General features: G+C 45.8%; 2 protein-coding genes across 3 annotated transcripts in view; one reads left to right on the top strand and one right to left on the bottom strand.

Moving 5' to 3' along the window:
* LOC142570994 (uncharacterized) overlaps nucleotides 1–23,686 on the bottom strand; it is a 119,064-nt gene that overhangs the window by 83,182 nt on the left and 12,196 nt on the right. The gene's annotated exons all lie outside the window — the stretch shown is intronic.
* On the top strand, nucleotides 3,364–23,165 carry LOC142572776 (epithelial sodium channel subunit gamma-like). 2 transcript variants are annotated; one of them, XM_075682122.1, is made up of 6 exons: nucleotides 3,364–3,543; nucleotides 4,679–4,757; nucleotides 9,803–9,854; nucleotides 10,315–10,358; nucleotides 18,360–18,432; nucleotides 21,511–23,165. In XM_075682122.1, the coding sequence occupies exons 1-6, from the start codon at nucleotides 3,489–3,491 to the stop codon at nucleotides 21,796–21,798; spliced, it is 591 nt and encodes a 196-aa protein (XP_075538237.1). In that variant the 5' UTR covers nucleotides 3,364–3,488; the 3' UTR covers nucleotides 21,799–23,165. The 2 variants fall into 2 exon arrangements, with proteins under 2 accessions (XP_075538237.1, XP_075538236.1); XM_075682121.1 differs by having other exon boundaries at nucleotides 10,300–10,358.

Genomic DNA, 23,686 nt, shown 5'->3' with positions numbered 1-23,686 from the left:
TTCAGCAGCACTTTGGATGAATTGCAACAAATGATTGAAGACTTTAGCCGAGAAAGTTTAACGCTGAGATTGAAGATTATTATGCAAAAGAGAAAGATAACGTGCAATAGCCTGGCAAGAGATCAAGAATGTATGATCGGTTGTCAGCATCTGGAATCTGTGCATGAGTACCTTTATCTAGGTTTATCTAGATAAGCGGTAGGTAGATGTGGAGTTTTTATTGATATTTCCTAAGATATTCACATATGTTTTTTTGTACTCTTTGACTACGCAATACCTCCATGACTTGTATCTCTACTTAATCAGATGTTTATTTTTTCGTAATCTATGAAAGCCATAATATGGCTTTCATAAATTATATTATAGGTTATAGATATATAGATCATACATTAAATTTCATAGAGTATATCGTTAATTATATTGTGGTTGATTGTACTCCGCAGATTTCTCGGACCTGATTGATAGTATGGATGCGATTCATTATACCCAAATACCTTTTCCAAGAGCCAGTCTACTCACTTGGTTAATTGAAGTGCTCCCCTGATTCTATTGAAAATTGCCTAAATAGGTATTTTATACAATACCAGTATACAATACTGTTTATCTAGAAGGAAACTTAGACAAGGATAAAAATGTGTTGAAGCGCATACAGCCTTTATTGTCAGATCATGGCCGACAGCTTGCCGCTATCCTTGAAGAAATAAAAGTGTAAAATCATTGCATGCATTCTACCGATACGTAAAATGTGGCAGGAACTTGGAGGTTAACAAAGAAGCTGGAGAAGTTAAAGACTGCATAACGAGCGGTGGAACGGAAATGCTAGGCATGACTTTGTAATGTAAGCCATGTAAGTGATGTAATGCGTATAGCTGATAACCGGTGGACCATTAGAACTACATAGTGGGTGCCAAGAGAAGGGAAGCGCAGTCTAAGGTGGCAGAAAACGAGGTGGGGCGATGAAATTAGCAAATTTGCAGGCGCAAGTTGGAATTAGCTAGCTCAAATCAAGAGCAATTGGAGATCCCTGGGAGAGGCCTTCGCCCTGCAGTGGACATAAAAATGTGACGGCGAGTATAATGAAGATGATGGCGTGCAATTGATGGCGCGCAACTTATTACATCTTCGACCCACACTGGACATGAATATGTGGTGGTGATAATTATGATGATGGTGATTCAAGGTGGCCTCTCTTTCTTGACATGAAAAAGCAAAGAAAGGCACGGACGTTAACCAGACGCACACCCGACTTGATGCCCCGCACTGGGAGCACTGGATAAAGATGCGAATGGAGAGAAAGAACAGAAGAGAGAAAGCACCACTCGGCGCCCATACTTGAAAGCGCGCATCAAGCCTATAGGCGGTCGCCGAGACCTGTCAGCTTGAGGTACTGCAGCGAAGCCCTCGTTGATTTCTCTGTAAGCGGCGCTTACGGTCACGGTCCAAGTATCTTCGCTTCTGAAAACGGCCTTGAGTCAGAGCGCTTTCATCCTTTCCGGAGAGGGACGCGCTCAACCTCGTAACAGGAACAGAAAACACAGGACGCGTTCAGCAAGTCCTTCGGCTTCACAGGAGTCGTACTTGGGTGTATCACACATTCCGATGCGGAGCAAGCAAGCTCTTGTGCGTGCCACCTCGGTCCAGAGGCGGCACGACAATTTTGCATCGGAGTGGGACATTCATGGTGGCAGTTGCAACTTTAAAAGAGTATCTAGTTAGTGTAGGCGAAGCTAGTAGACGACCAATACGCGTGAATGACAGAGGACAGACCGAGCCAGGAAATAAGGTTTCTTTGCAGCGTCGAGTCTCGATAAGGGGGATCGGAACCACTCGGGTTCTTTCACGGGCGGACTGGGGTCCTCTTCGGTGAAGTCATTCCCAGTAATACTGGTGTATCCTGGCAGCCACTGTAATATTATGTCATGTGTTCTTTCCTCTCGAGAGCTTGATAGCCACAATGACAGTAATAAACTGCCAATTCCGAGGGCTGCCCTTGAGTCGCAAAATATGAGACACTTACAAGGTCGCTCTAGCAGGACGCATTGTGTAGCACCACGCAGAGCAGCAAGCTCTGACGCCGTAGGTGTTAATTATATACAATAGAAATTTCGTTGTGATTAGCGTTGCCGGAATCACGACACCTGCTGAGCTGGTGGACGACGTAAGAGTACAGACCTCCAATATGTCTCATTCATTATAAGTAGCATCGTTTGTTTTGATACCATTCTATGGTGATCAGAATTCTTACTTATCCTTGGAATAGTAAGGCGCACCTGTGACTGTAGGAGACACCAGGAGAAAGATAAAGGTCGCACTCCTGGTCTACATCCCCATGAAAGCCAATCTTGAGTCAAGCCTCATTTTCTGAAGCGATCACTTTTTTTTTTTAAGTTAGCACACTATCGATATAGATAAAAAGATAATACATGGCTTAAGAGGGTTAACATAATCAGATCTACTCGAGATGCCAGTTTAAATACGCCAATCGTACCTTGACCCAATCACGTGGCCCTCCCGAGCAAAGACTCTTTCACACGTTGCAATATTCATTTTCAAAATATTTGCTAGCTGAAGACGGCCGTTCATAAAGGAGTCACGTGATTTTTTTTTCTGAAGCGCATTATATCACTTCTTTTTTTTCTTTTTTTCTCGGACCAGATCAACGTTCAGTTACACGGAGTTTCACGACTTGCACACCACCGTCGCAAAGCACAAGTTTGATGGAGTCGATGACTGACGTTTTCCTCCACTCATATTGAGAGAGAGAGAGAGGGAGATAAATAAAAACCAAGGGGCTAGGCAAGGTGGTTAACCAAGCTGAAACTGGTTTGCACAGAAGGTGATGGGGGAGCGGCCGGCAACGTAATCGTGAATTTTATGCCCTAATATTAAGGGCCGGCCACTCTGGCGCGTGAATTGCACGTGCCCGAGTTCTCAGTGGTAAGCTGAGCTTTCTCGTGCAACAATTAAAGTCAGTTGGAAAAATTACTGTATTTTGATTTTAGCCTGTTCCACATCCTTTGCGAAATATCTGCAATTCAGACCCGAAGCGCTCGCAAAAGCTAATCCACGCCAGCCGACGTACGCCGGCAATGACAAAATGTGGACTTTCTTAAAAGCTTTCGCACTAGCGCAGCGTCTGGCGAATGGCAGCGCAACATCAGGGTATGACGTACGCGCTGACGTATCAGCAAAAAGCGCACGCTCCCCACTGGGAGTTGTGGCTGTGGTGTGACGCGGAATCAGAAGCAGCAAGTCAAAACATGCGAGACAAGCATCTCTCGACAACGGCTAAAAAAAAAGAAAAGAATCGGTCGTCGGAAAGATTCGCATCGCCGAATCGCAGCATGTGAAGCAGGCATTCGCATGTATACGCCGCGCCCTTCAGAGCGTTCAATCGATGATCCGCACGAAACGCGCGTTCGCAGCTTTGCCTCAAGCTGTGTCAGCAAGGTGCTGTGCTGAAAAACTGCAGCTGCGAGTCAAGCTTCATGCCCGCTCCGTCCTACACCCATTACAACGTCTGCGACGTTCTCAACAACAACGGTGGGTATAGTTTCAACTCAACTTCGCGCTGACAAAAAAATACATTATAGAATGCAAGTAGAGGCTTTCCCTCCCCCCCCCCCTCCACCTTAAAAAATAATATCCTGCTGTGCCTGCTCTCAGTGCCACGGCGCTCCCTTTAGGCCTAGCTACACGTACGAGCGCGAAAGCTCGCGCCTACGTGCCTCGCGAGTAATGGCGGTTCGAACCTGTACAAGACGCGCGCCAGCGCACGCCCAGTCGGCTTACTGCTTTCGCCTTGGTGGACATCGTTTCGTATTGATGTGAAGGAGGCAGATCACGGATATTTGTCAGGAGAATATATCAGAGACCGGCGACCGCGGGGACCAGTATAGGCAGCTCGGAGCACAATCACGTGCCCACACAATATTAGAAGAATACGGATAACAGATTATATATAGCACACGGAGCTGTCTGGCCCCGTCCGTCGCTTGGAGAGCCTCGTCGCGCACAGTTTATACGAAGCACCACAAAATGCGGGACCTTGTATCTCACGAACGCCGTCACGACCCCCAAGGTTTGTCGCACGGCTGCGCCACAGCAAAAGCGAAAGTGATGACGAGAATAGCGAGGAACATGAGAGAGCAGGAAATTCAGACAAGCTTGGTTCCTTAGTGCATGCATACATGTTGCCTTTTTGAGGGGGCAATCACCGCTACATTCTTAACCTGTCCCAGGTGATAGTCGTGGTGCACGCCTCGAGGGCACGTATCCAGATGTGATCAAAGAAATGTCGCAATCAATTCATTATTTGCAACTCGCTTCGTTGTTATAGTTCGAAACATTATTCATGTTGAATATTTAGACGTGGTATCATTCGCATGTCGACTTATCGCGCGAGCCTGCACCATACAGCCGCGAGGTATACGGCCAAGCCTCTAAAGAAGTTGAAGACCAGTGTCTCGTGCAATCTCTTTTAAATACGCGAATTAAGGAAACACGTCACAAATATACCTGCCTCATCAAATCATTATGCAAATGGTGCCTAGATACCCTGCGGTTCCACACGAGGAGTAAACGTGTTTGCATGACATCTGTATCGACAGTTCTAACACCCATTTTCCCAGAAAACGCGTTCATTATTCTTAACAAATGTTCTACGTTTATTTTTCAGAGACCCTGTACTGCGTCGACCGTGTGAGACGCCATTATGAACTGGGTCAACTAGAATGCAACTGCCCGCAAGCTTGCGTGTGAGTTTTTTTTTATTATTATTATCATTAACTCTTGATACGAAAACGCTCACATCGTCTTTACTTCTTTTTTGCTTTCCTTTTTGAGTCTCTCCACGCCTGTGTGTCTTCCTCACCTGAGATTATCAAACTTCCTAATTCCCCACTTCTCACTATTGCTCAACAAATATAGCTAAAGAATGTTTACGGCTGCCCCTCCTTTACGCTTATTTTTACAGCAGAACCTGTATATGACTAACCTTCCATAGTTTTTTCGGCGTCCAGCAACAGAAACGGACTTAGCGATTTCTAACAAACCCATACGGGTGCATTTCGGCGGCGCAGGTGTCAAAATGCGAAACAAATTAGAACGCTTGCCGTGAACAATAGCGTGACGTCAATGTTATCACAGCATATAAGCAGGAGAGGTATCAGCGCTAAAAACAGCTGCGTTATCGATGGGGCGGACACGTAACCAGTCATACTTTACTGACGAAGCTACTTATAGCAAGCGACGCAGGCTTCAGCACCTTAAATTTGATGGGAAATTTGATGATATGAAATGATCTCCTCACTGAAATGGCCCTCAGTCCCCAGTGGCTGCGGAGCAGTGACCAAGGCGGTGGTCAGACTTGCAACGCAGCAGAGGGTGCTAAGAATACCTGGGTCCGGACAGGCCGCCAATGGAAACTGACCCTTGCAACGTTTAACACCCGAACCCTCTCGAGTAAGGCATGCTTAGCAGGACTCTTCGAAGAACTATCAGACATTGTTTGTGATATTATCGACCTTAGTGAGATTAGAAGAACGGCTGAGGCTTACACATTGCTGAATAACGGTCATGTCATCTTCCTAATCCATAAATACATAGCGGGCAACATTGACGAATTCTACAGCATCAACGAGAGGGTAGCAGTAGTCATAATCAAACTCAATAAAAAGTATAGATTAAAGGTAGTACAAACATACGCTCCAACGTCCAGTCACGACGATGAGGAAGTAGATCAGTTTTATGAAGATGTTGAATTAGCGATGAGAAATGTGCAAACGCGGTATACAGTAGTAATGGAGGACTTCAATGCAAAAGTGGCGAAAAAGCAGGCGGGTGAACAGGCAACTGGCAACTACGGTGTCGATTCTAGGTATACTAAAGGAGACGTGCTGGTAGAATTCGCAGAAAGGAATAACCTGAGAATAACGAACACTTTTTTCAGGAAACGTAGCAACAGAAAATGAACCTGGAAAAGCCCTAATGGTGAAACAAGAAATGAAATTGATTTCATACTTTCTGCCGATGCCAGCATAGTGCAGGATGTTGAAATAATAGGCAGGGTAAAATGTAGTGGGTAAAATGTAGTGAAGTGAATCATAGGTTAGTGAGGGCCAGGATCCACCTCAATTTGAATAGAGAAAGAGTAAAATTGGTCAAGAAAAAACAGGTCAACTTACAGGCAGTAAGGGTAAAGGCAGACAAATTTAGACTGGTACTTGCAAACAACTATGCAGCCTTAGAACAGAGAGATGATGATGGTGACATAGAGGTAATGAATGGAACCGTAACGAAGTTGGCTTCAGAGGCAGCAAGCGAAGTGAGAAGCAAGGCACCAAGACAACCAGTAGGCAAGCTCTCCCAAGTGACAAACGACCTAATAAAGAAACGACAAAGAATGAAAGTGTCCAACTCAAGAGATAAGATAGAATTCGCGGAACTGTCAAAACTGATCAACAAGGCGAAAATCAGTGATATTCGAAAATATAACGTGAGAAAGACTGAAGAAGCGGTAAAAATGTACGCAGCCTGAAATCAGTGACAAAGAAACTTGGCATAGGACAAACCAAGATGTATGCACTAACAGATAAGCCGGGTAGTATCATCAGAAATCTCGAAGATATAGTAAAAGCAGCGGAAGAATTCTATACTGCCCTTTACAATACCCAGACGACTCAGGAGCACTCTATTCAAAACAATAATGAACAGTATACAGAAACTCCTCATACAACTAGAGATGAGGTCAGAAAGGCGTTGCAAGGCATGAAACGGGGAAAAGCGGCAGGAGAGGATGGAATAACAGTCGATTTAATCAAAGTTGGGGCAGACATAATGCTAGGAAAACTGGCGGCTCTCTATACAAAGTGTCTATCGACTGCAAGGGTCCCATAAAACTGGAAGAATGCAAACATTATAGTAATCCACATAAAGGGCGACGTTAAAGAACTAAAATATTATAGGCCCATTAGCTTACTCCCAGTATTATATAAAATATTCACCAAAATAATTCCCACTAGAATAAGGGCAACACTGGACTTTAGTCAACCAAGGGAGCAGGCTGGCTTCAGGAAAGGTTACTCTACAATGGATCACATCCATGTCATTAACCAGGTTATCGAGAAATCCGCAGAGTACAATAAACCTCTGTATATGGCTTTCATAGATTACGAAAAAGCATTTGATTCAGTAGAGATACCAGTAGTCATAAAGGCATTGCGCAATCAAGGAGTACTCACCGCTTACGTAAATACCCTGGAAAATATCTACAGAGATTCCACAGCCACCTTAATTCTACACAAGAAAAGTAGGAAGATACCTATAAAGAAAGGAGTCAGACAAGGAGACACAATGTCTCCAATGCTATTCACTGCGTGCTTAGAAGTATTCAAGCTATTAAACTGGGAAGGCTTAGGAGTAAAGATCGACGGCGAATACCTCAACAACCTTCGGTTTGCCGACGACATTGTTCTATTCAGCAACAATGCAGACGAGTTACAACAAATAATCGAGGACCTTAACAGGGAGAGTGTAAGAGTGATGCTGAAGATTAATATGCAGAAGACAAAGATAATGATAAATAACCTGGGGGGCAAGGGAACAAGAGTTCAAGATCGCAAGTCAGCCTCTAGAGTCTGTGGAGGAGTACGTTTATCTAGGTCAACTAATCACAGGGAACCCGGACCATGAGAAGGAAATTCAAAGGAGAATAAAAATGTGTTGGATCGCATACGACAGACATTCTGAGCTCTTGAATGGGAGCTTACCGTTATCATTGAAAAGGAAAGCATACAATCAGTGCATTTTACCGGTGCTGACATACGACATACGACATACGACTTGGAGGCTGACAAAGAAGCTTGAGAACATGTTAAGGACCGCGCGAAGAGCGATGGAACGAAGAATGGTAGGCATAACCTTAAGAGACAGAAAGAGAGCTGTATGGATCAGAGAGCTAACGGGTGTAGACGATATTCTAATAGACATTAAGAGAAAAAAATGGCGCTGGGCAGGTCATGTAATGCGCAGACTAGATAACCGTTGGACCACTAGGGTAACAGAATGGGTACCAAGAGAAGGAAAGCACAGTAGAGGACATTTGCGGGTGCTGGTTGGAATCGGTTGGCGCAGGACAGGGGCAATTGGAGATCGCAGGGAGAGGCCTTCGTCCTGCACCGGACATGATGATGATGATGATGATGATGATGACAGAGCACCCGCACGTGGTCGTGCCAAGCAACAGCCTGGCTGGCGGACGCGCATGTTCAGACGTGCAAATCCGGCGCTCAGTATTTTTTCCCCATGCGGTCTGCATTGTCGGCATTGCATTCTGCACCTCGCGATGATTTCGCGTGTTTCTTTTTGGCAGGAGTGCCACCACGTCATAACGCTCACATTCGGTGAGTTCTCCATGCCATTGGAGAGTTCCCGACCTTATTTCGCTAATTTCTCCGTCCGATGTTCGTACGCTGCCACACCGCCCTTCCCTTTAGAGCGCACATCAAGCGAGTTTTCAGTGTCGCTGCTCCATGTTATCAAAAATGCAAATAAAAAAATCACAGTCCAAGCACTCCATACAGATGGTTAACCAGCGAAGCTGAAACGTTTGGCCCAAGTATTTACAACTGCATTAATCCCGACGGTTCATTAAACGACGGCTCGGTAGGCTGCCGGATCCTCGGTACACAGTTGCTGCTGGCGCTCGGCTGCACGAGCGTGTTCTTGTGCCTGGGCTGCAGCACCGGCACGGCGTAGGCGAGCTCGTTCCCCGTTCTGCTCGCGGCGTTGCTGATCGACAGCTGCCTGCTCCTCGGGAGTACGTATGATTCGTGGCCTAGCCATTTCTAAGCAGGAGAACAACTACTGCGCGCACGCTCGGCTGCGATGGAGAGCAACGGAGTGACTTCTGGCGCAGCGAATCCTGCGCCTCTCTTTCTTTTCTTTCGCACATGCGCATAAAGTTGCGCCGGAGGGGTTTTCGGCGTACAGGCGACAGACGGACGGACGAACCGGCTAGCCATGTACAACTTCGCTGTAAAAACAAGAAAAGCTGGCCAACAAACTTTTTGCAAAAGTAATCGAAGACAAACGAAGACGAACAACGTGAAAAGGGCTGCAGCGGACGCAAGCCGGGCTAACTACTTCTACTTATTGTATTCGTGCAATTGTCATAAAAGTTAGTAGCAAAGTAACGTAAAAGTAGTCGATTACTTTTTAGTAATTGCTTAATTATTTGGTGGGTCAGTAATTGGACACTGCAATCAATTACGTCATTGAAAGAAGTAACTGTAATTATAGTCGGTTACATTCTTTATTTAACGTGTGCTAGTAGTCTGAACTCCACTAGTGAACAAAAGGTTCAATAAAGGTACTTAACATCCGGCTACTTTGGTTGTCACTCAACATCGCAAAGAAAAGCTTACCACGAATATGCGAAAGCTAAGACGAAACCAGGATTTGGGAAAATTAGTGTCTTCAGAAAACGCTGTCCAATCCGCGGCTACATTGGTTGTCACGTCAACATCGCGAAAAAATAAGCTTACCACGAATATGCGAAAGCTAAGACCAAACCAAGATTTCAGAAGACGCTGTCCAATTTGCTCACTTCTACAAATCACGAGACAAGTCAGGTGATGTAGGGTGACAAGACAACGTTGAAGTAAATGACGACTGAGGAGCAACAGGCCAATAAACCTGACTTCACAGGTGTGAGGGTGGAGAGGTGACTGCTTGGAATTACATAGTAACTCGTACGGTTGAATAGAAACATCCTTTTTATCTGTTTTCTTCTTCTTTTTAGAGAAACGTTATTCTTGAAATCAGCCTCCATTGCAGCGTGGGCCAAAGACGTGGTAAGTTCACTTTTCGAGAGAAAAGATCGTAAACAGCATTCGCGAAATAAACGTGTCAGTGATACATCCGTTATTTCCCTTTTAGTTGTAACCTATAGTAACGCTTTTTAACCAATTACCTGTTTTTAATTTCGGTTCCATAGGAAAGAGGAACTTAACCGCGGATGCCAATAAAATAATATTTAGCTATAATACAATCGGTACAAAAATGCCACGAAGAACTAAGACCGTAATCATGAAATGTTAGGCACACCGTGTAAATTCCCGTGGCTATCAAACACCAAGAAAGAATAAGACACAAAAAGCATTAGCGCTATTGAAATAATGTCATTTTTGTCAACTTTTTCCTTTCCTTCTTTCTTTCTTTCTTTCTTTGATTCTTTGTTTGTTATTGCTCACTATGTAAATATGATTGACGTTTCATCGTTTGTCCTTTTTTAACCAGAACTATTCTTCACAGGGTGGGAGCACCAATGCCTACAGACAAAGGACAAGAAGAAGTTCGTAAGTGTTGTTCAGCGGCATGCTTTCTTGGATCCACTTGCGTGTCTGCCATTTGGCGTTTGCTCTCTGCTTTAATCCTGCTCAAGCAACACCACGTGTCACGCGATCATTGTTTTTATGCTTTAAAATGAAGACGGTCCACTGATGAGGACTCGCTTCGATAAGAGCGCCTTTACGAAAAAAAAAAACCATATCTTGGAATCTACGTAAAGCGAAGCTTTATTGAAGCGGTTAATTAAACGCTTTACAACTAACGACGATAAGCAACATTTTGTTCACTTTCATACTATGTAAGGTGTAATCTCGTGGAACGTTCATTTTTATCCACCTCAAAAGGCCACAACTTTATTGTCATGCAATTTTTAATGCGAAAGCATTACATCGCTCATTGTGCGACTTCGCCGTCATCAGAAAGCCTTGGCAGAAAAGCCGTAGCTGAAAAGCGGCAAACTAATTACGCTAACTTCATCTAAAAACAAAAGTGGCCACGGTGTGCATTTGATCCTTTGCCCCACCGCCACCGCTCCGTAGCCGAGCGCGCTAATCATTACGCCACATTTTTTTTTACATGGTACTTATTGCATCATGTATATGCAACAAGTGTGCATACGCGAGAAACGTGCAAGCACTTGCTAACACATCTCGCATTCACTGTCTAGAAATTAAGTGCCTATAAATCACGTTAAGCATATCATGCACGACACAAAAACCATGGCCAGCCTCGTTAATTTAAAAAATTGGTAGTGGCTTAGCTCGGCCATACCAGGATATACGTAGCGAAAGCTAAGGCATAGCATGGTTAGCCTTGGTTAATCTTGATTGCAAGTCCAGGTTAGTCTGGTTGTCTAGCTATGTTGCGGCGTTTAGCCAGTCGTTCGGCGCGCTGTTCGTCCGCTTGCTGGGCGATTCGTTTCCTCTTCATCTCGTTCCGATGTCGATTCCAGGCCTCCTCCTGCTTATCAGAACTGTCGCCATCCATACTGCCACCTCAACTGTGCTTGCGGCGCACATGAGCTCTCTTTTTCAATCCTCCGACATGTTATAGGCATGTGACGCAGCTGGCGAAGCGAGCGGAGGCGACCGCAACGACGAGGAACGCGGTGTGACGTCATACCAAACGGCGGCGGAGAAAAGGCGCAGCGCTGCGCAGCGGCAGAACACCTGTGGCTCGGTGTTACTAGTGGCGCATGCGCAGTAGTGACTAGGGAGCGAGAGAGGGAGAAAGACATGCGACGCAGCTGGCGAAGCGAGCGGAGGCGAACGCAACGACGAGGAACGCGGTGTGACGTCGTACCAAACGGTGGCGTAGAAAAGGCGCGGCGCTGCGCAGCGGCAGAACACCTGTGACTCGGTGCTACTAGTGGCGCATGCGCAGTAGTGACTAGAGAGCGAGAGAGGGAGAAAAACATGCGACGCAGCTGGCGAAGCGAGCGGAGGCGAACGCAACGACGAGAAACGTGGTGTGACGTCATGTGCCTCCTCGGAGCACGGCCACGGCGAAATCGCAAGTTCGCGGCCAGTAAAGCTTTCGCTTTAAAATCTATGGGCACTTTGCTGAGCTAAACCGCAATGGGCGAAAGCCTATCTATGACTGCCTCTGCTGTTATTATCTGCACTGTTCTGCGAACGGACGCAGCAGTAGCCGCGAGCATGGGATGCAATCACAGCCATAATATGGCTGCAAAGTTTGTCGCCGATGTGCGCGCACCTCCACGCGCAAGTCCACGCTCTTCCACGCGGCCACTCGCACAGCGCTACTGGCATAGCGCCTCCTCTCCTTGCTCCGCTCGCCGGTGATCACCGTTTTCCTGCGTCCACCACGGACTGCGCCCGGACACTCATGAGCGACTAAAGGCTTACGCCTTAAAAGGTGGCAACGACAAGCAACTTATCAAGAGGTTGTACCAGTTCGGTTGAAAACATGTAAAGTCGTAGATGTCCTCCAAATGCTCAATCATTTGAGCATTCTGAAATTTTGTTACACTGCGTCACTGTCGCAACAGGCGACAGTGCCAGTAATACCTTTTAGGCAGTGCACGTGATTGGGTTTTGCCTGGCGGGCGATTCACTAGGTGGCACACGTAGTAGTCGCACCTATATAATCTGGCACCAATGTCAGCGCTACGGAATCTTCATCGTCGGAAGTTGAATCGCTCGCGGCTACATCATCAGGCGAGACAGCAAAGCGTCGCCGGAGACGCCAGTTCACTGCCGACGAAGTGCGAGGCCATCGCAACGCAGCGAAACGTGCGAAACGAGCAGCTGCAGCTCTGCTTCAATCAGGACGCACATTCAACGCCAACGTTCGTCGGTGCGATGCGTGCCGATCTCAACTTAAGACTCGCCTCTCTAATAGATGCAATCACCACTTCGCGTTGCACCGGAATCGACTTGGCGTTCGAGAACATGCCATGCACAGTGCACGACGTAAGGTACGCATCGACATACTACTCTGATCACAAGGCCATGCTATACAGTCGATCAACTTGGACCCACAGGCGGCGTCGCAGGAGCCCATGGATGGCGACGGCGAATAAGATGCAACGCGCATCAGGTACCCGTCGGACGACGATTACGACATCCCCCCAGAGTATGAGGAGGAGTTCGCCTAAGAACCCGATGAAGGAATGCAGTGTCAACACCATGGTGCCGCTCGACAAAGTACTGTCATCGCTCGGAAAAGTGGCGTCATCGTGCTGAAAAGTAGCGTCATCGTTAAAGAACAACCAACGCAATGTGCCTGAAACAATGCTTTAACGAGAACTCTGCAAATAAAACTCATCTGAGGGATCGCAATATGGCCAGTTTTTCGTCTTGCGTTGTTTCGACCTTGTGAGCGGCAGCATTACACTCGGAAACATAACGCAGCAGCACTAAACTTAGAAATTTCGCTGCAACACTAAACTCAGCGACATAACTCAGCGACACACTCAGCGGCAAGTAATGGTCTCGCATTTACACATCATAAAGATCGCTTACGTGTCCCAATAGTTTTTATGTTTATATAGTACACCGCTCACAAGCTATGCCGAAACGCAAACTCCAATTCAGCAGAATGCACAGCGCGAGGCGTATATGCAGCGACGTCACAAAGACGAAGGCTTTGTATGATGCTTGTTGCGGGAAGGATGGTGATGACAGCTGTAGGCACAAAATAGTATGACACGTATCAAGCAACATTTAGCGATTCTGTGCATCTTGTGTCACAGTGTGTCACAGAAGGTCACAGTGTAACGCAAGGACGGGCACACTCCGGTGGCACATAGCGAATGGTGAAATCAAGAAAAATAAAGCAAATCAAAGAATCTGTCAAATATAAATCGTTGTTCTATTAACAGATTGGCTTGCTTTAGAGATGCCTCTGAACCAACATTTTATGTTCAGGTTTTATGTAAGAAGTTATCTTTTTGTTACGCAGATCAGAGGTGCGCATACTTGGTCAGACCCAACAAGGGTTATATCAGCCCTTAGTACTTTCATTCGGCGCACATATAACTCTTGTAATTGTCACGTCATAGTGACGAAGATTAAAACGATAGCACAAGTGCGAGTTACGAAAAAAAATCACGTAGAGACTCCACTGGAATTGCCCAAGTATGTGTAAGTATTGTGCCACTTGCTCATCTCCACGCAGCCCGGTGTCATTATCAATCTTATCAAACTTGATCTGACCAGTATAACCCCTCATCTACCCTTATCGGTCCCTATCAACCTTATTGGACTTGATCCGACCCTTATCGGCGCTTACCGGTCTTCAACAACCTTACCAGAATTGCTCCTACCATTATAAGCCCTTATCAGTCGTTATCAACCTTATCACAATTGATCCAATTCTTATCAATTATCTGTAACAACCTTATCGGTCATGATCCAACTCTTATCAGCTTTTATCGTCCTTATCAACCTTATCAGACTCGGTCGGACCCTTATCAACCCCTATCAGTCCTTATCAACCTTATCAGAAGTGCTCCGGTCATTTTAAGCCCTTATCGCTCTTTAGCACCTCATTCGCCCGCGTGTAACCATCATCAACCATGACAATATCTACAGAATCCCTCATCACTCCTTACCATCCATACCAACTCATTGATTGCTTATCTGTCGTTGTTGAGCGACGCGAAGCGCATGGCCCTCAGAAATCGGCGGCAATTCGGTCGGTGAAGGAATGCCCCAACGGAAGGCTCACCCGCGACAAACTCATCGGGGATGTGGCGCGTTTGGCATTCAATTTTCGCGAAGTTGGAATTTTCCTGATGTCTACAATGCTACAAGTCATACATGTAGTCCTACAGATGGCTTTTATTCCACCATCATCAAATCTTTCAACAAAGCCTTCGTAGAAACTGTTCTCCTTTGTCATTTGTTTTGCACCGCCAGTATGGCACATTCATATGGTTCAGATATATTCACTTTCTGCAAGCGTGGGTGTTTAGCCCACAGAATTCGGCTGCAAAGTGTTTTGTTTCAAGTACAAAGCGAATAATAAGAGGGGAGAAGGGACAACCTTGCCTTTCTGATGTTCTGAGGCATATAAATTCGTACAGACAACCATTAACTATTAGCGTTGTTGTACCATTAGCATAACAGATAGCGTTGCATTTAAAAAGAAGACACCCATTGTTTATGTGCTCTAACACACGCAACAGGAAGTAATGATTAACTGTATCAAACGCTTTTGCCAAATCAACCTGAACTATTGCGACCTGACCTACGCTTTCTGCTACACACTCTAGCACAGACCGCGCAACGTGGATGTTTGTCTGGATTGATCTTCCTCTAATGGCACGTTTGATAGTATCCCACCACTGATCATATTACTTCTTCAAGACCACTAACTAATATCTTCGCGAATATTTTATAATCCACGTTGCAAAGTGATATGGGGCGATATCCCTCAACATTTTGCAATTCAGATCCTACATTTCACGGGTTCAAATTGGTGTCCAGTGAGATCCGTGTACTTGCCTATGCAGATAACGTAGCCTTCATCTGTGCTGACAAGAAAAGACTGCACTTGCCATAACGCAGCAGTTTTGTTCAGCTTCCAGTGTAGCAGCAAAGAGTTTGACAAGAGTTCAGGGTTTTCGCGAAATCCATGGTGTACGATGCCAACTCACCTAACAGGTATTCAGTGGAGGCAAGACCAAGTAATTAGGCGTACCTCTCTCTCAATATCGCAACAGCAATTGTCACTAGTCAGCGGAAGTTGCAGAAGTACAACGTAAGGTTAGCTGGCAGGGGAGGCAACTCTCCATATTTAGCCGTGCTGAAGCTTTGCAATCTCTTCCTAGCAGCTCGACTTATGTATTTCCTGCAGGTATGCTCGTGGCTTAGGTTGCAAGCGTTCCATCGTGTGTTTGCTGCCTATGTATGGTGCTCACCTGTTGAGGCTATCCGGCGTGATAACATTTTTTTTTTCTCTTGATAGTGGGAGTCTTGGCGTAGTTCACCTTTTAGTAAGGCAACTTGTTTCCCGGTTATTCTTTCGTGATGTAAACAGTCCATTTCTGAGACGTTAAAACTTCGATTAATCAATTACCTTCCAGAAGTAGTTGTTTCGTCATCTGTCAGAAATGCACCAACGGATCTTGGGGCTCCTTGAAGGAGGTCGTTGAAGGCATTCATTTTCTAAAGGCTCTCTTTAGTATGGATCATATATTCACTGCTTCCCACAGAGAAATTTCTGCTGCACTCATAGACACATTTTTTTACTGTTCCCTATTATCGTGCGCCTTATTTGAAATGTACGTAAGCGTATCCTGGATGTACTTAAGTGTATCCGTCGAATGATCATTCCTCCATGGATCAAAACACTTTTCTTTAAGTTACATGCGGCAAATCTTCCTCTCAAAACCTGGTTTTAAAGAAAAGGCTGTTTCGTGCCTTGGTCGACAAACTGCTGTTTCTGTCCACATGTGCTGAAACTATTGATCAATGTCTTGTAGATTGTAGGGATGCATTGTTCTTCTGGGACATTCTCCAAAGAACACTTAAGAAATATTTAGATATCACACCGTGCACATGTCGTTTCCTACGTTTTAAAGATACCTGTGACCTGCATATAGCCTTTGGCGCAGTAGAATGTGCGACAGGCATGCTGAACCACCGCGAAGCACTCGGTTGTTTTTGTCGAGGATCTGTTGCTTACGTTGGTGTTGTGTACGCTGCACAAGAAACAGCGCCGGGCTGTATGCCTTTATCGGATGTTTGCACGTGCTTGGGTGACTTCTGAATACGTTTTCAGTCACCCTGAATTTCTGCAATGCCTTATTCTTCTTGTTTGCTGAAAATTCATGCAATAAAGAAAAAAAAAGTGGGCGTTTAGCCCACTGGGTGAGACACTCGCCTTCTGAGTGCGGGGTCGTAGGTTCAAAACTCACCACGACCAACATATTTCCTTTTGAATTTATTTTGTTTTATACATTACAATAGCGATCCGTCATACATGACAGAAAGACGGACGTGCTTTCTTGTTGGGTAGACAGAAATTCTTACGCATTTATTACCTCTTCAGTGGGCGAACTTTTGCCCACAAGACTGCTAACGTTCAAGCACAACGATAGCGGCGAGCACAGGCGGCGATCGTCGAAATCTGATCTTCATGTCAAGAGTGTCACGTTTTCTACATGACTCGTCGAAGGTTTCAACGTAATCGCTGGTTCCCGCGTGCCTTCCAGAAAGTGCTGCATCATTTGTCTCGCGCATAAAATTTCATTACAAAAGGTTTCGCGACAACATAGACAACATATATAGAATCAACAACAACGTTCGAGAATGTTACGATGCATGTAGGCGCGCCTTGCGCGTAGCGATAGCTTTAGGTTAGCGCGTGAAAAAGCGGTCCCCGGAAAAAGAATGAACACAAATCACGCACGCGTGGCAATATATATCCACAAATATATCCGCCGAGATAGCGACATCTGCCAGGAAGCCGCGCCAAGCGCGGGAATGTAGGCAAAGAAAGATTCGCTTTAATAAACGGTCAGTAATGATGCGGCTCCAACTGTCAATGACAACCCATAGTACTTGCACCTAAATTTTTACTTACTCAGCTGTCCGCGCCGATTCTTTCCATTAAAGCGGCCATTTGTTACGAGCTTGCAAGCACGCATGATCAAAACTGATCATATTTATTCAAATGTCTTTGGGGAAAAGGGTGAAGGGACATACGTGACTGACTTCACTCGGTGGGCTTGCCGATGTGTTCCTATTACGAGCGCGCAGGACCAGAAAGAGAAACGAAGGGGGAGAGAGAAGGCAAGAATGTTAACCATAAAAACATCTGGCTCTGGTTGGCTATCGAAGCCCCGGCGAAGGACCGGGAATGGCGAAGGAAATGGGAAAGTTTAAAAGCGAGCGCGACTAAAGACAGCTAGTGCATGGGTCATCAATGGAGTGGCAGAGTTACATCTAGCACAAACGCTCGCGGCTCCCCCGCGCGTTACAACGCAACGTATTCAATCACCTAGAAATCCGAAGTGGCTGTAAAATATTTTAAAAAAGGCAAATCACAGTTGAAGCTGCCACTCGCGATTTCTCAATAGCATAGGAAAGCATGTGATGATCAACCTTAAAACATCACACCACGTCAGCGTACTGCGCGCCGCGTCTATGTGTGAACGAGGCGTCCTATAGTACTGGGCAGTATACATCGATCGTATTGCAATTCACTAGCTTACCACGGCTTGCTCGGGCACATCCTTATTAGATTGTATGGCAGTCGGGCCAGGTAGCACAACGTGATGGATTGGAGTGAACAGACCTAGTGCCACCTCATAGCCATGGTGTTGGCTCAGCTTCCCCCAAGCACATTCACTCGGCATGTCGGGGCGATGAACAGAATTAGCCGGTCACAAATCAGCGTAACAGCCTACCTTCTTCAATTGTATCCTGAAAGAAGGTTTCGTTATGCCCGGCAGTATAGATTGAAGGGTGCCATGTATTGAGCACTTGCAATGGCTCATTTACCATCAAATCTACAACTAACTTTCTTTTTAACAGCGTCCCTGCCAAAGTGGTCATCTACTTCCAAAGCCTCACGGCGCAGAATATTCGACAAGTGGCTCAATACAGCGTAAGTGAACTGCATGCGCATTTCTATTGGACGACCAGGCGCGTAGCAACGATCTATGTACGCCATCTAAACACCGGTAAAGGAAAGTGTTAGTCTAATCAGCCTCTTCTTTTTTTAATAGGCAAGTTGCATACTAGTCCTGCACATGCTAAAATTAAATATTGTTACGATGAAGGGAACGAAGAAGTTGAATTGGACTAGACGAAGACGAAGTCTGGCAGTTGCCTGAACGCCATATACGCCAGTTGTAAATATACGTCATTTGACACTCGTGGGCCTGCTTTATTCTGCAACATTTTGGTGGAGGTGCGGGGTACAATCACGGAACTTCGCAGCGGACGTCATCTACCCGCCGCCACAATGACAAACGCTGAGGCGTTGACGCCACAGCGACAACGCCTCAGCAGCCCGTGCCAACGGTCATCCTCACTCATCCGCGGGACCCAGGGTTAAAGAAGTATGAAACAAAGAAACTAAAGATCGCACGATAGCTTGCTATAAAGGAAGTCATGCCAAAACACTAAGCTGACCTGTATATTCCAGGCTACTTTCTGAGATTTTCACGGCATTCTATTTATTTCATTTTTTTTTTTCGCATCGTGGGGAAATTAGTGATTTCAACGAATCCTACCGAATAAGAAAAACAAAATACCTAGCACAATTGTCTGATTTGCTCTGTGTGAGCACTATAGAATGTCGGAAGAAAGTATTTATAGGATATTAACGTGATAGCGTTAAGGGCCCTGTGTCGCAGACAATCTGGTGTCGGTGTCCGATGCCGGCGTCCCTGTGAGCGAAAATTTTCGTACATATTTAGCTACATGTATGCGCCACGCCTTGTTATATGACACACGGTATATTCGGGTTATATTGCCACGCCATTATATCACTAAAGTTGCTCATACTGTGTCTTACACTCTTGACAAAGTTATTCCTCGGAATGTTGAAAATGACAACTCACAAACAACTGTCAGGAAACACAACACCGACAGCACGCGCCTTTTATGTTAAATCTTCTTATACTGAAATATCAAACGTGCCAAACAATAACAGAAACCTGAAAATGACGTAATTGTTTTTATACGGTTCTGCACAACTTCCGGAATCGACCCACGCAGGAGGCCGCATTTCTACCAGAAAACTCGCCTTCGTGCAAAGCATTCGCCGCTAGCGTTTCCCAGTAGATGTTACGGTTACATAAGCAGCACTTGCCGGGAAGCGTGAGAAGCAGTCAGGGATTTTTGAATACTATAGCGTTGCACTTGTAAAGGCAAAGCTTAAGCGTCCTCCAAATATTTATCATAGCCTCTCTGTCTCTGCTCTTTTTCTTTTTTTTTTTGCATTGTTTGCCATGTTGCATAATGCGGACCTGAAATTATAGATATTCTTACGGTCACCATTCATAAGAGGGGTGGTGTGTACGCTCCTAAATTCACTCATAAACGTACATTCATTCAATTCACGCTTGTTGAATTGACAATAATACCAGAGACACAACAGTGCTGATAACACGAATGCACTGCATTCGTGCTTTCTCCATTAAGTGTTACATAGTGAATACGCAGGCCCAATAGGCACGACATCACGTGCGATTCTCGCTTCCGGATGTTACATACATTGTCCAAAAAGTGTTGGTTATTCTTGGCGGATTTGTAGCCGACTTTTGAACTGTGCTCACTAATGAAGTTGCAGATGTATGCGTCCGCGAAGTAGCTTCCTGCGGATATCTGAAGAAAAAAAAAACGTGTTCTTTTATTAACAATATGGGGATTTACGCCATCCACTCCTGTTCCGATCTCCGATTTCTAACGTGAAACAACAGAAGGTGCGCGGGGCTACGAACCGAGTGTACTTAATTGATAATATGGCATACATTTTTACCAGTGGCTGTTCGCTCGCACATGTTAAGGCGAGAAATATATAGGCCCACGACTTCAGTTCATGACCTCTACGCTCTACAAGTGCCTTTATTTACCTGAGCCAAAGTATTCCACAGCCTGCCCGAGACGATAATGATACCACTAGAATCCTGAAATTCGCTTTGTACAAATTTCTGGAAAACGACCATGGCATCCGGAAGGGATAAGCTAATGACATCGGCTTATGACATGAGATAGTCGTGCGCATGCAACCGCGCCGCAAGGGAAAGGCTTCCAAATCGAGAGCTCGCAGAAATGAGGCAGCCTTCCACGTGCATCACGGTCCGCAAAAAAAAAGCCTCTCTCTCTCTCTCTCTCTCTCTCTCTCTCTCTCTCTCTCTCTCTGTGTGTGAAACTGGTTTATTCAATCCGGTACACGGCGTGCTTCAGTGGCAGCGCAAAGAGACGCTCATGCAGCAGAAGTTGCCAGTTAAACGCACGCGCAGCTACCAAATTTACCTCAGTACTCACCCGCTGTAGCGGCGTAGTGGCTTTGGGGTTACTAGAGTTACTGTATATGCTACCATATACAGTAATTCTAGGGGTTACGTTGCCCGAGGGCGCGGGGTCAAGTTCCGGCAGCGGCGGCCGTATTTCGATTCGGGCGAAATGCAAAAAAAAATAAAGAAAAAGACACCCGTGTACAATTCACAGGATGCACGTTAAAGAACCCCAGGTGGTCAAAATTAATCCGTAGTCGCCCACTACGGCGTGTCCCGTAATCACATTGTAGTTTTAGCACGTAAATCCCCGCACTAATTTACATCTACCACTTGCCACGATCAGCTTATTCGTCAAAAGGTCTATCCGATTCAGCCAAGTTTTTCTGCACCTTTTGCACCTATTCACGGCGCACTGCACCTAGGCCTTCGATTCCCCGAGGTGCAGCGGTGCACCCTGCACCCCCGGTTTCGATTGAACTGGGTGCAAGGCAAGGTGGCGTCGCGGTGCAGTGCACCCTTGAACCTTGCAGCGAGTGGGTTCAGCCCGGCACACCATAACTGGCACCCCCTGCACCTTTTTGTTTGTGGTGCCGCGCACCATTTTCTGAATCGAACAAACATAAATAGTATCTGCGATCACGTGACCCCAACTCTGGACATTCGAGTCCGCTCAGCGGGATGGGGAGTATCACTGCTTGATATCTTTTTCATTGCAGCCTTCGAACCTGGTGAGCAACATGGGCGGCATACTGGGGATGTACGTGAGCTTCTCGTTCCTGGTGATCTTCGAGATATTCGAGGTGATCGCCCGCTCAGTTCTGTCGGCGCTGCGAGTCTGGAGATCGCGCAACCGGCAGCAGGCGCCCGCCACCAGCGCCTGGTGGAAGGTCGAGAGGCCGGTGGCCGCCGCAGTGCCAGAGACGTTCTACACGAGCCGCGCTATGCCTATGTTCCAGAGGCCCTCGCTGTCACTATACCAGGGCACTGCCAGTCGGTGGCGATGACCTGCAGGGAGCGCTCGCGACATCGAGATATATATAGCCGCCCGTCCGGAAAGCGTCGCATCGAGTCAGCGGAAGAGGACAAGCAAGAAGAAAGAGAGAACCAACCGTGGATTCCTAGCACCAATTTGGTACATTGTCAGATGTATAGTTTGCAGCAACTGGTGCGTTGTACCAGTTGCTTCGAGGCTATTTTCTTGTTACGTATTTTGTTTATGTTTCAGTACGTTGTGCTATTCCTCATTCCTCTGATTCTTCCCCAAATGTTTATATTGTGTTCCTGTCAGAGCTAAATGCCTTCTTCAAATTTCATCCGAATTTCGGCCGACCCACCATAGTGGGTAGGCGCCACCAATAAAAGAAAAAAAAACAGAGACTCTTTCGACACCGAAAGGCAGCATGAAAGACGAAGACGACGCGGAGACCATTCCATTATGAAAACAAATAGGCTTCCGGCCTGGTTTCTCCATTGGGCGCGTGCATGCGCCTAATGGCAAATCCAACTTGCAAATCCAACTTGCAAATCCAACTTGCAAATCCAACTTGCTTGGCAAGGGAAAGAATTCAGTGCATTAGTGACTCTCGACATAGCAAAACATTATGATAGCGTCGAGTACCCACTACTGCTGGACAGACGGCTTGCATTTTCAAATTTCTAAGAAACACAATTTCATTGTTTTCAAGGCGGCTTTTGTTTAAGAAAGTTCAAGCGGAGAAGAGGGCTGTTCTGTCTCCTGAACTATTTAGCCTGTTGATGATGATGAGTTCCGTTCCGCTGCGCCAGGACGTGTATGTCTATGCAGATGGCATCGCATTTTTCGTGGCAGCAGGAGACATCAATTTTCTTTACCTGTCGTTGCAAGCAAATATTTGTACTCTAGAGGCGTGGCTTCGTAATCTTCATCTGTCACTACACGTACATAAAAGTGCAAACCTTATATTTCTGCTGTCCGGGCTGATAAAGTTACCATTAGTACATGATCAGAGAGAATCATTACCCAGGTAGAGCCACTTAAATATCTGGGTATCACATATGGCGGAAAGTGTAACTGGTGCTCTCACATAGGACATATTGCAACCAACGGGACACGAGGCATAGGTATACCACGTAGAATCAGTAACCGGCATTATGGTATGCAGACACAATAATGATGATCGGTCGTACATACCGTATGTATGTACAACCGATTCCTGAATTTGGCTGTATTTTTGTTTTCCGGAAGTGCAAAATATAAAATAAGACCACTTGTTCTTTTAGAGAGAGGAGCTCCTCGAGTAAGCTTAGGTCGTCCTAAATTCGTTGCTAACAATGTGTTTTATAAGGAGGTGCGCCTACACACATAGATTCCGCGTGCTTATGGATTAAACCTATTTAATAACTTATGAATCTCGTCTACAGCGTTCACAATATGCATTCATTTGTGAACCAAATTCTTTTTGGGGGAACACGCGGCCACGTTTGCATACCCCACTGGTTGTACTTGTGCAGGCACAATTAGCACCTTTAAATGTTCGTATTCGGGAAATCATTCCGTTCGATAGGTCCCAGCTGTCGCACAAAATTTAATTTGCAGACATTTTTCCCAATAACGCTAAATTGCTGCCCCCAACGTATTTGTGTGCCCTTTCGCATTCAAATAATCGCGCGCACCGACGGACCTCAAGAAAGTTATTCATCCATCCATCCATCCCAATAAATGTAATAGCGACTGTTACTTTGCCGTGCGAAGAGAAGGCTGGCGTGGGAATCTACTACTCATTCCTCGATGGGTCTTATTCACTTGGCCTTCAAGATTATGCATCAATTTTTAAGGTCGAACTCCTGGCAATAGTTTTTGTTTTGCAGAAGCTACCCCTTTATGCTAGAAGAGTAGTTATTTACACAGGTTCT

The sequence above is a fragment of the Dermacentor variabilis genome, chromosome 2, assembly GCF_050947875.1.
Source record: "Dermacentor variabilis isolate Ectoservices chromosome 2, ASM5094787v1, whole genome shotgun sequence".
In the NCBI taxonomy this organism is placed as follows: domain Eukaryota; kingdom Metazoa; phylum Arthropoda; class Arachnida; order Ixodida; family Ixodidae; genus Dermacentor; species Dermacentor variabilis.
This window is presented reverse-complemented; position numbering and strand designations above follow the sequence as displayed.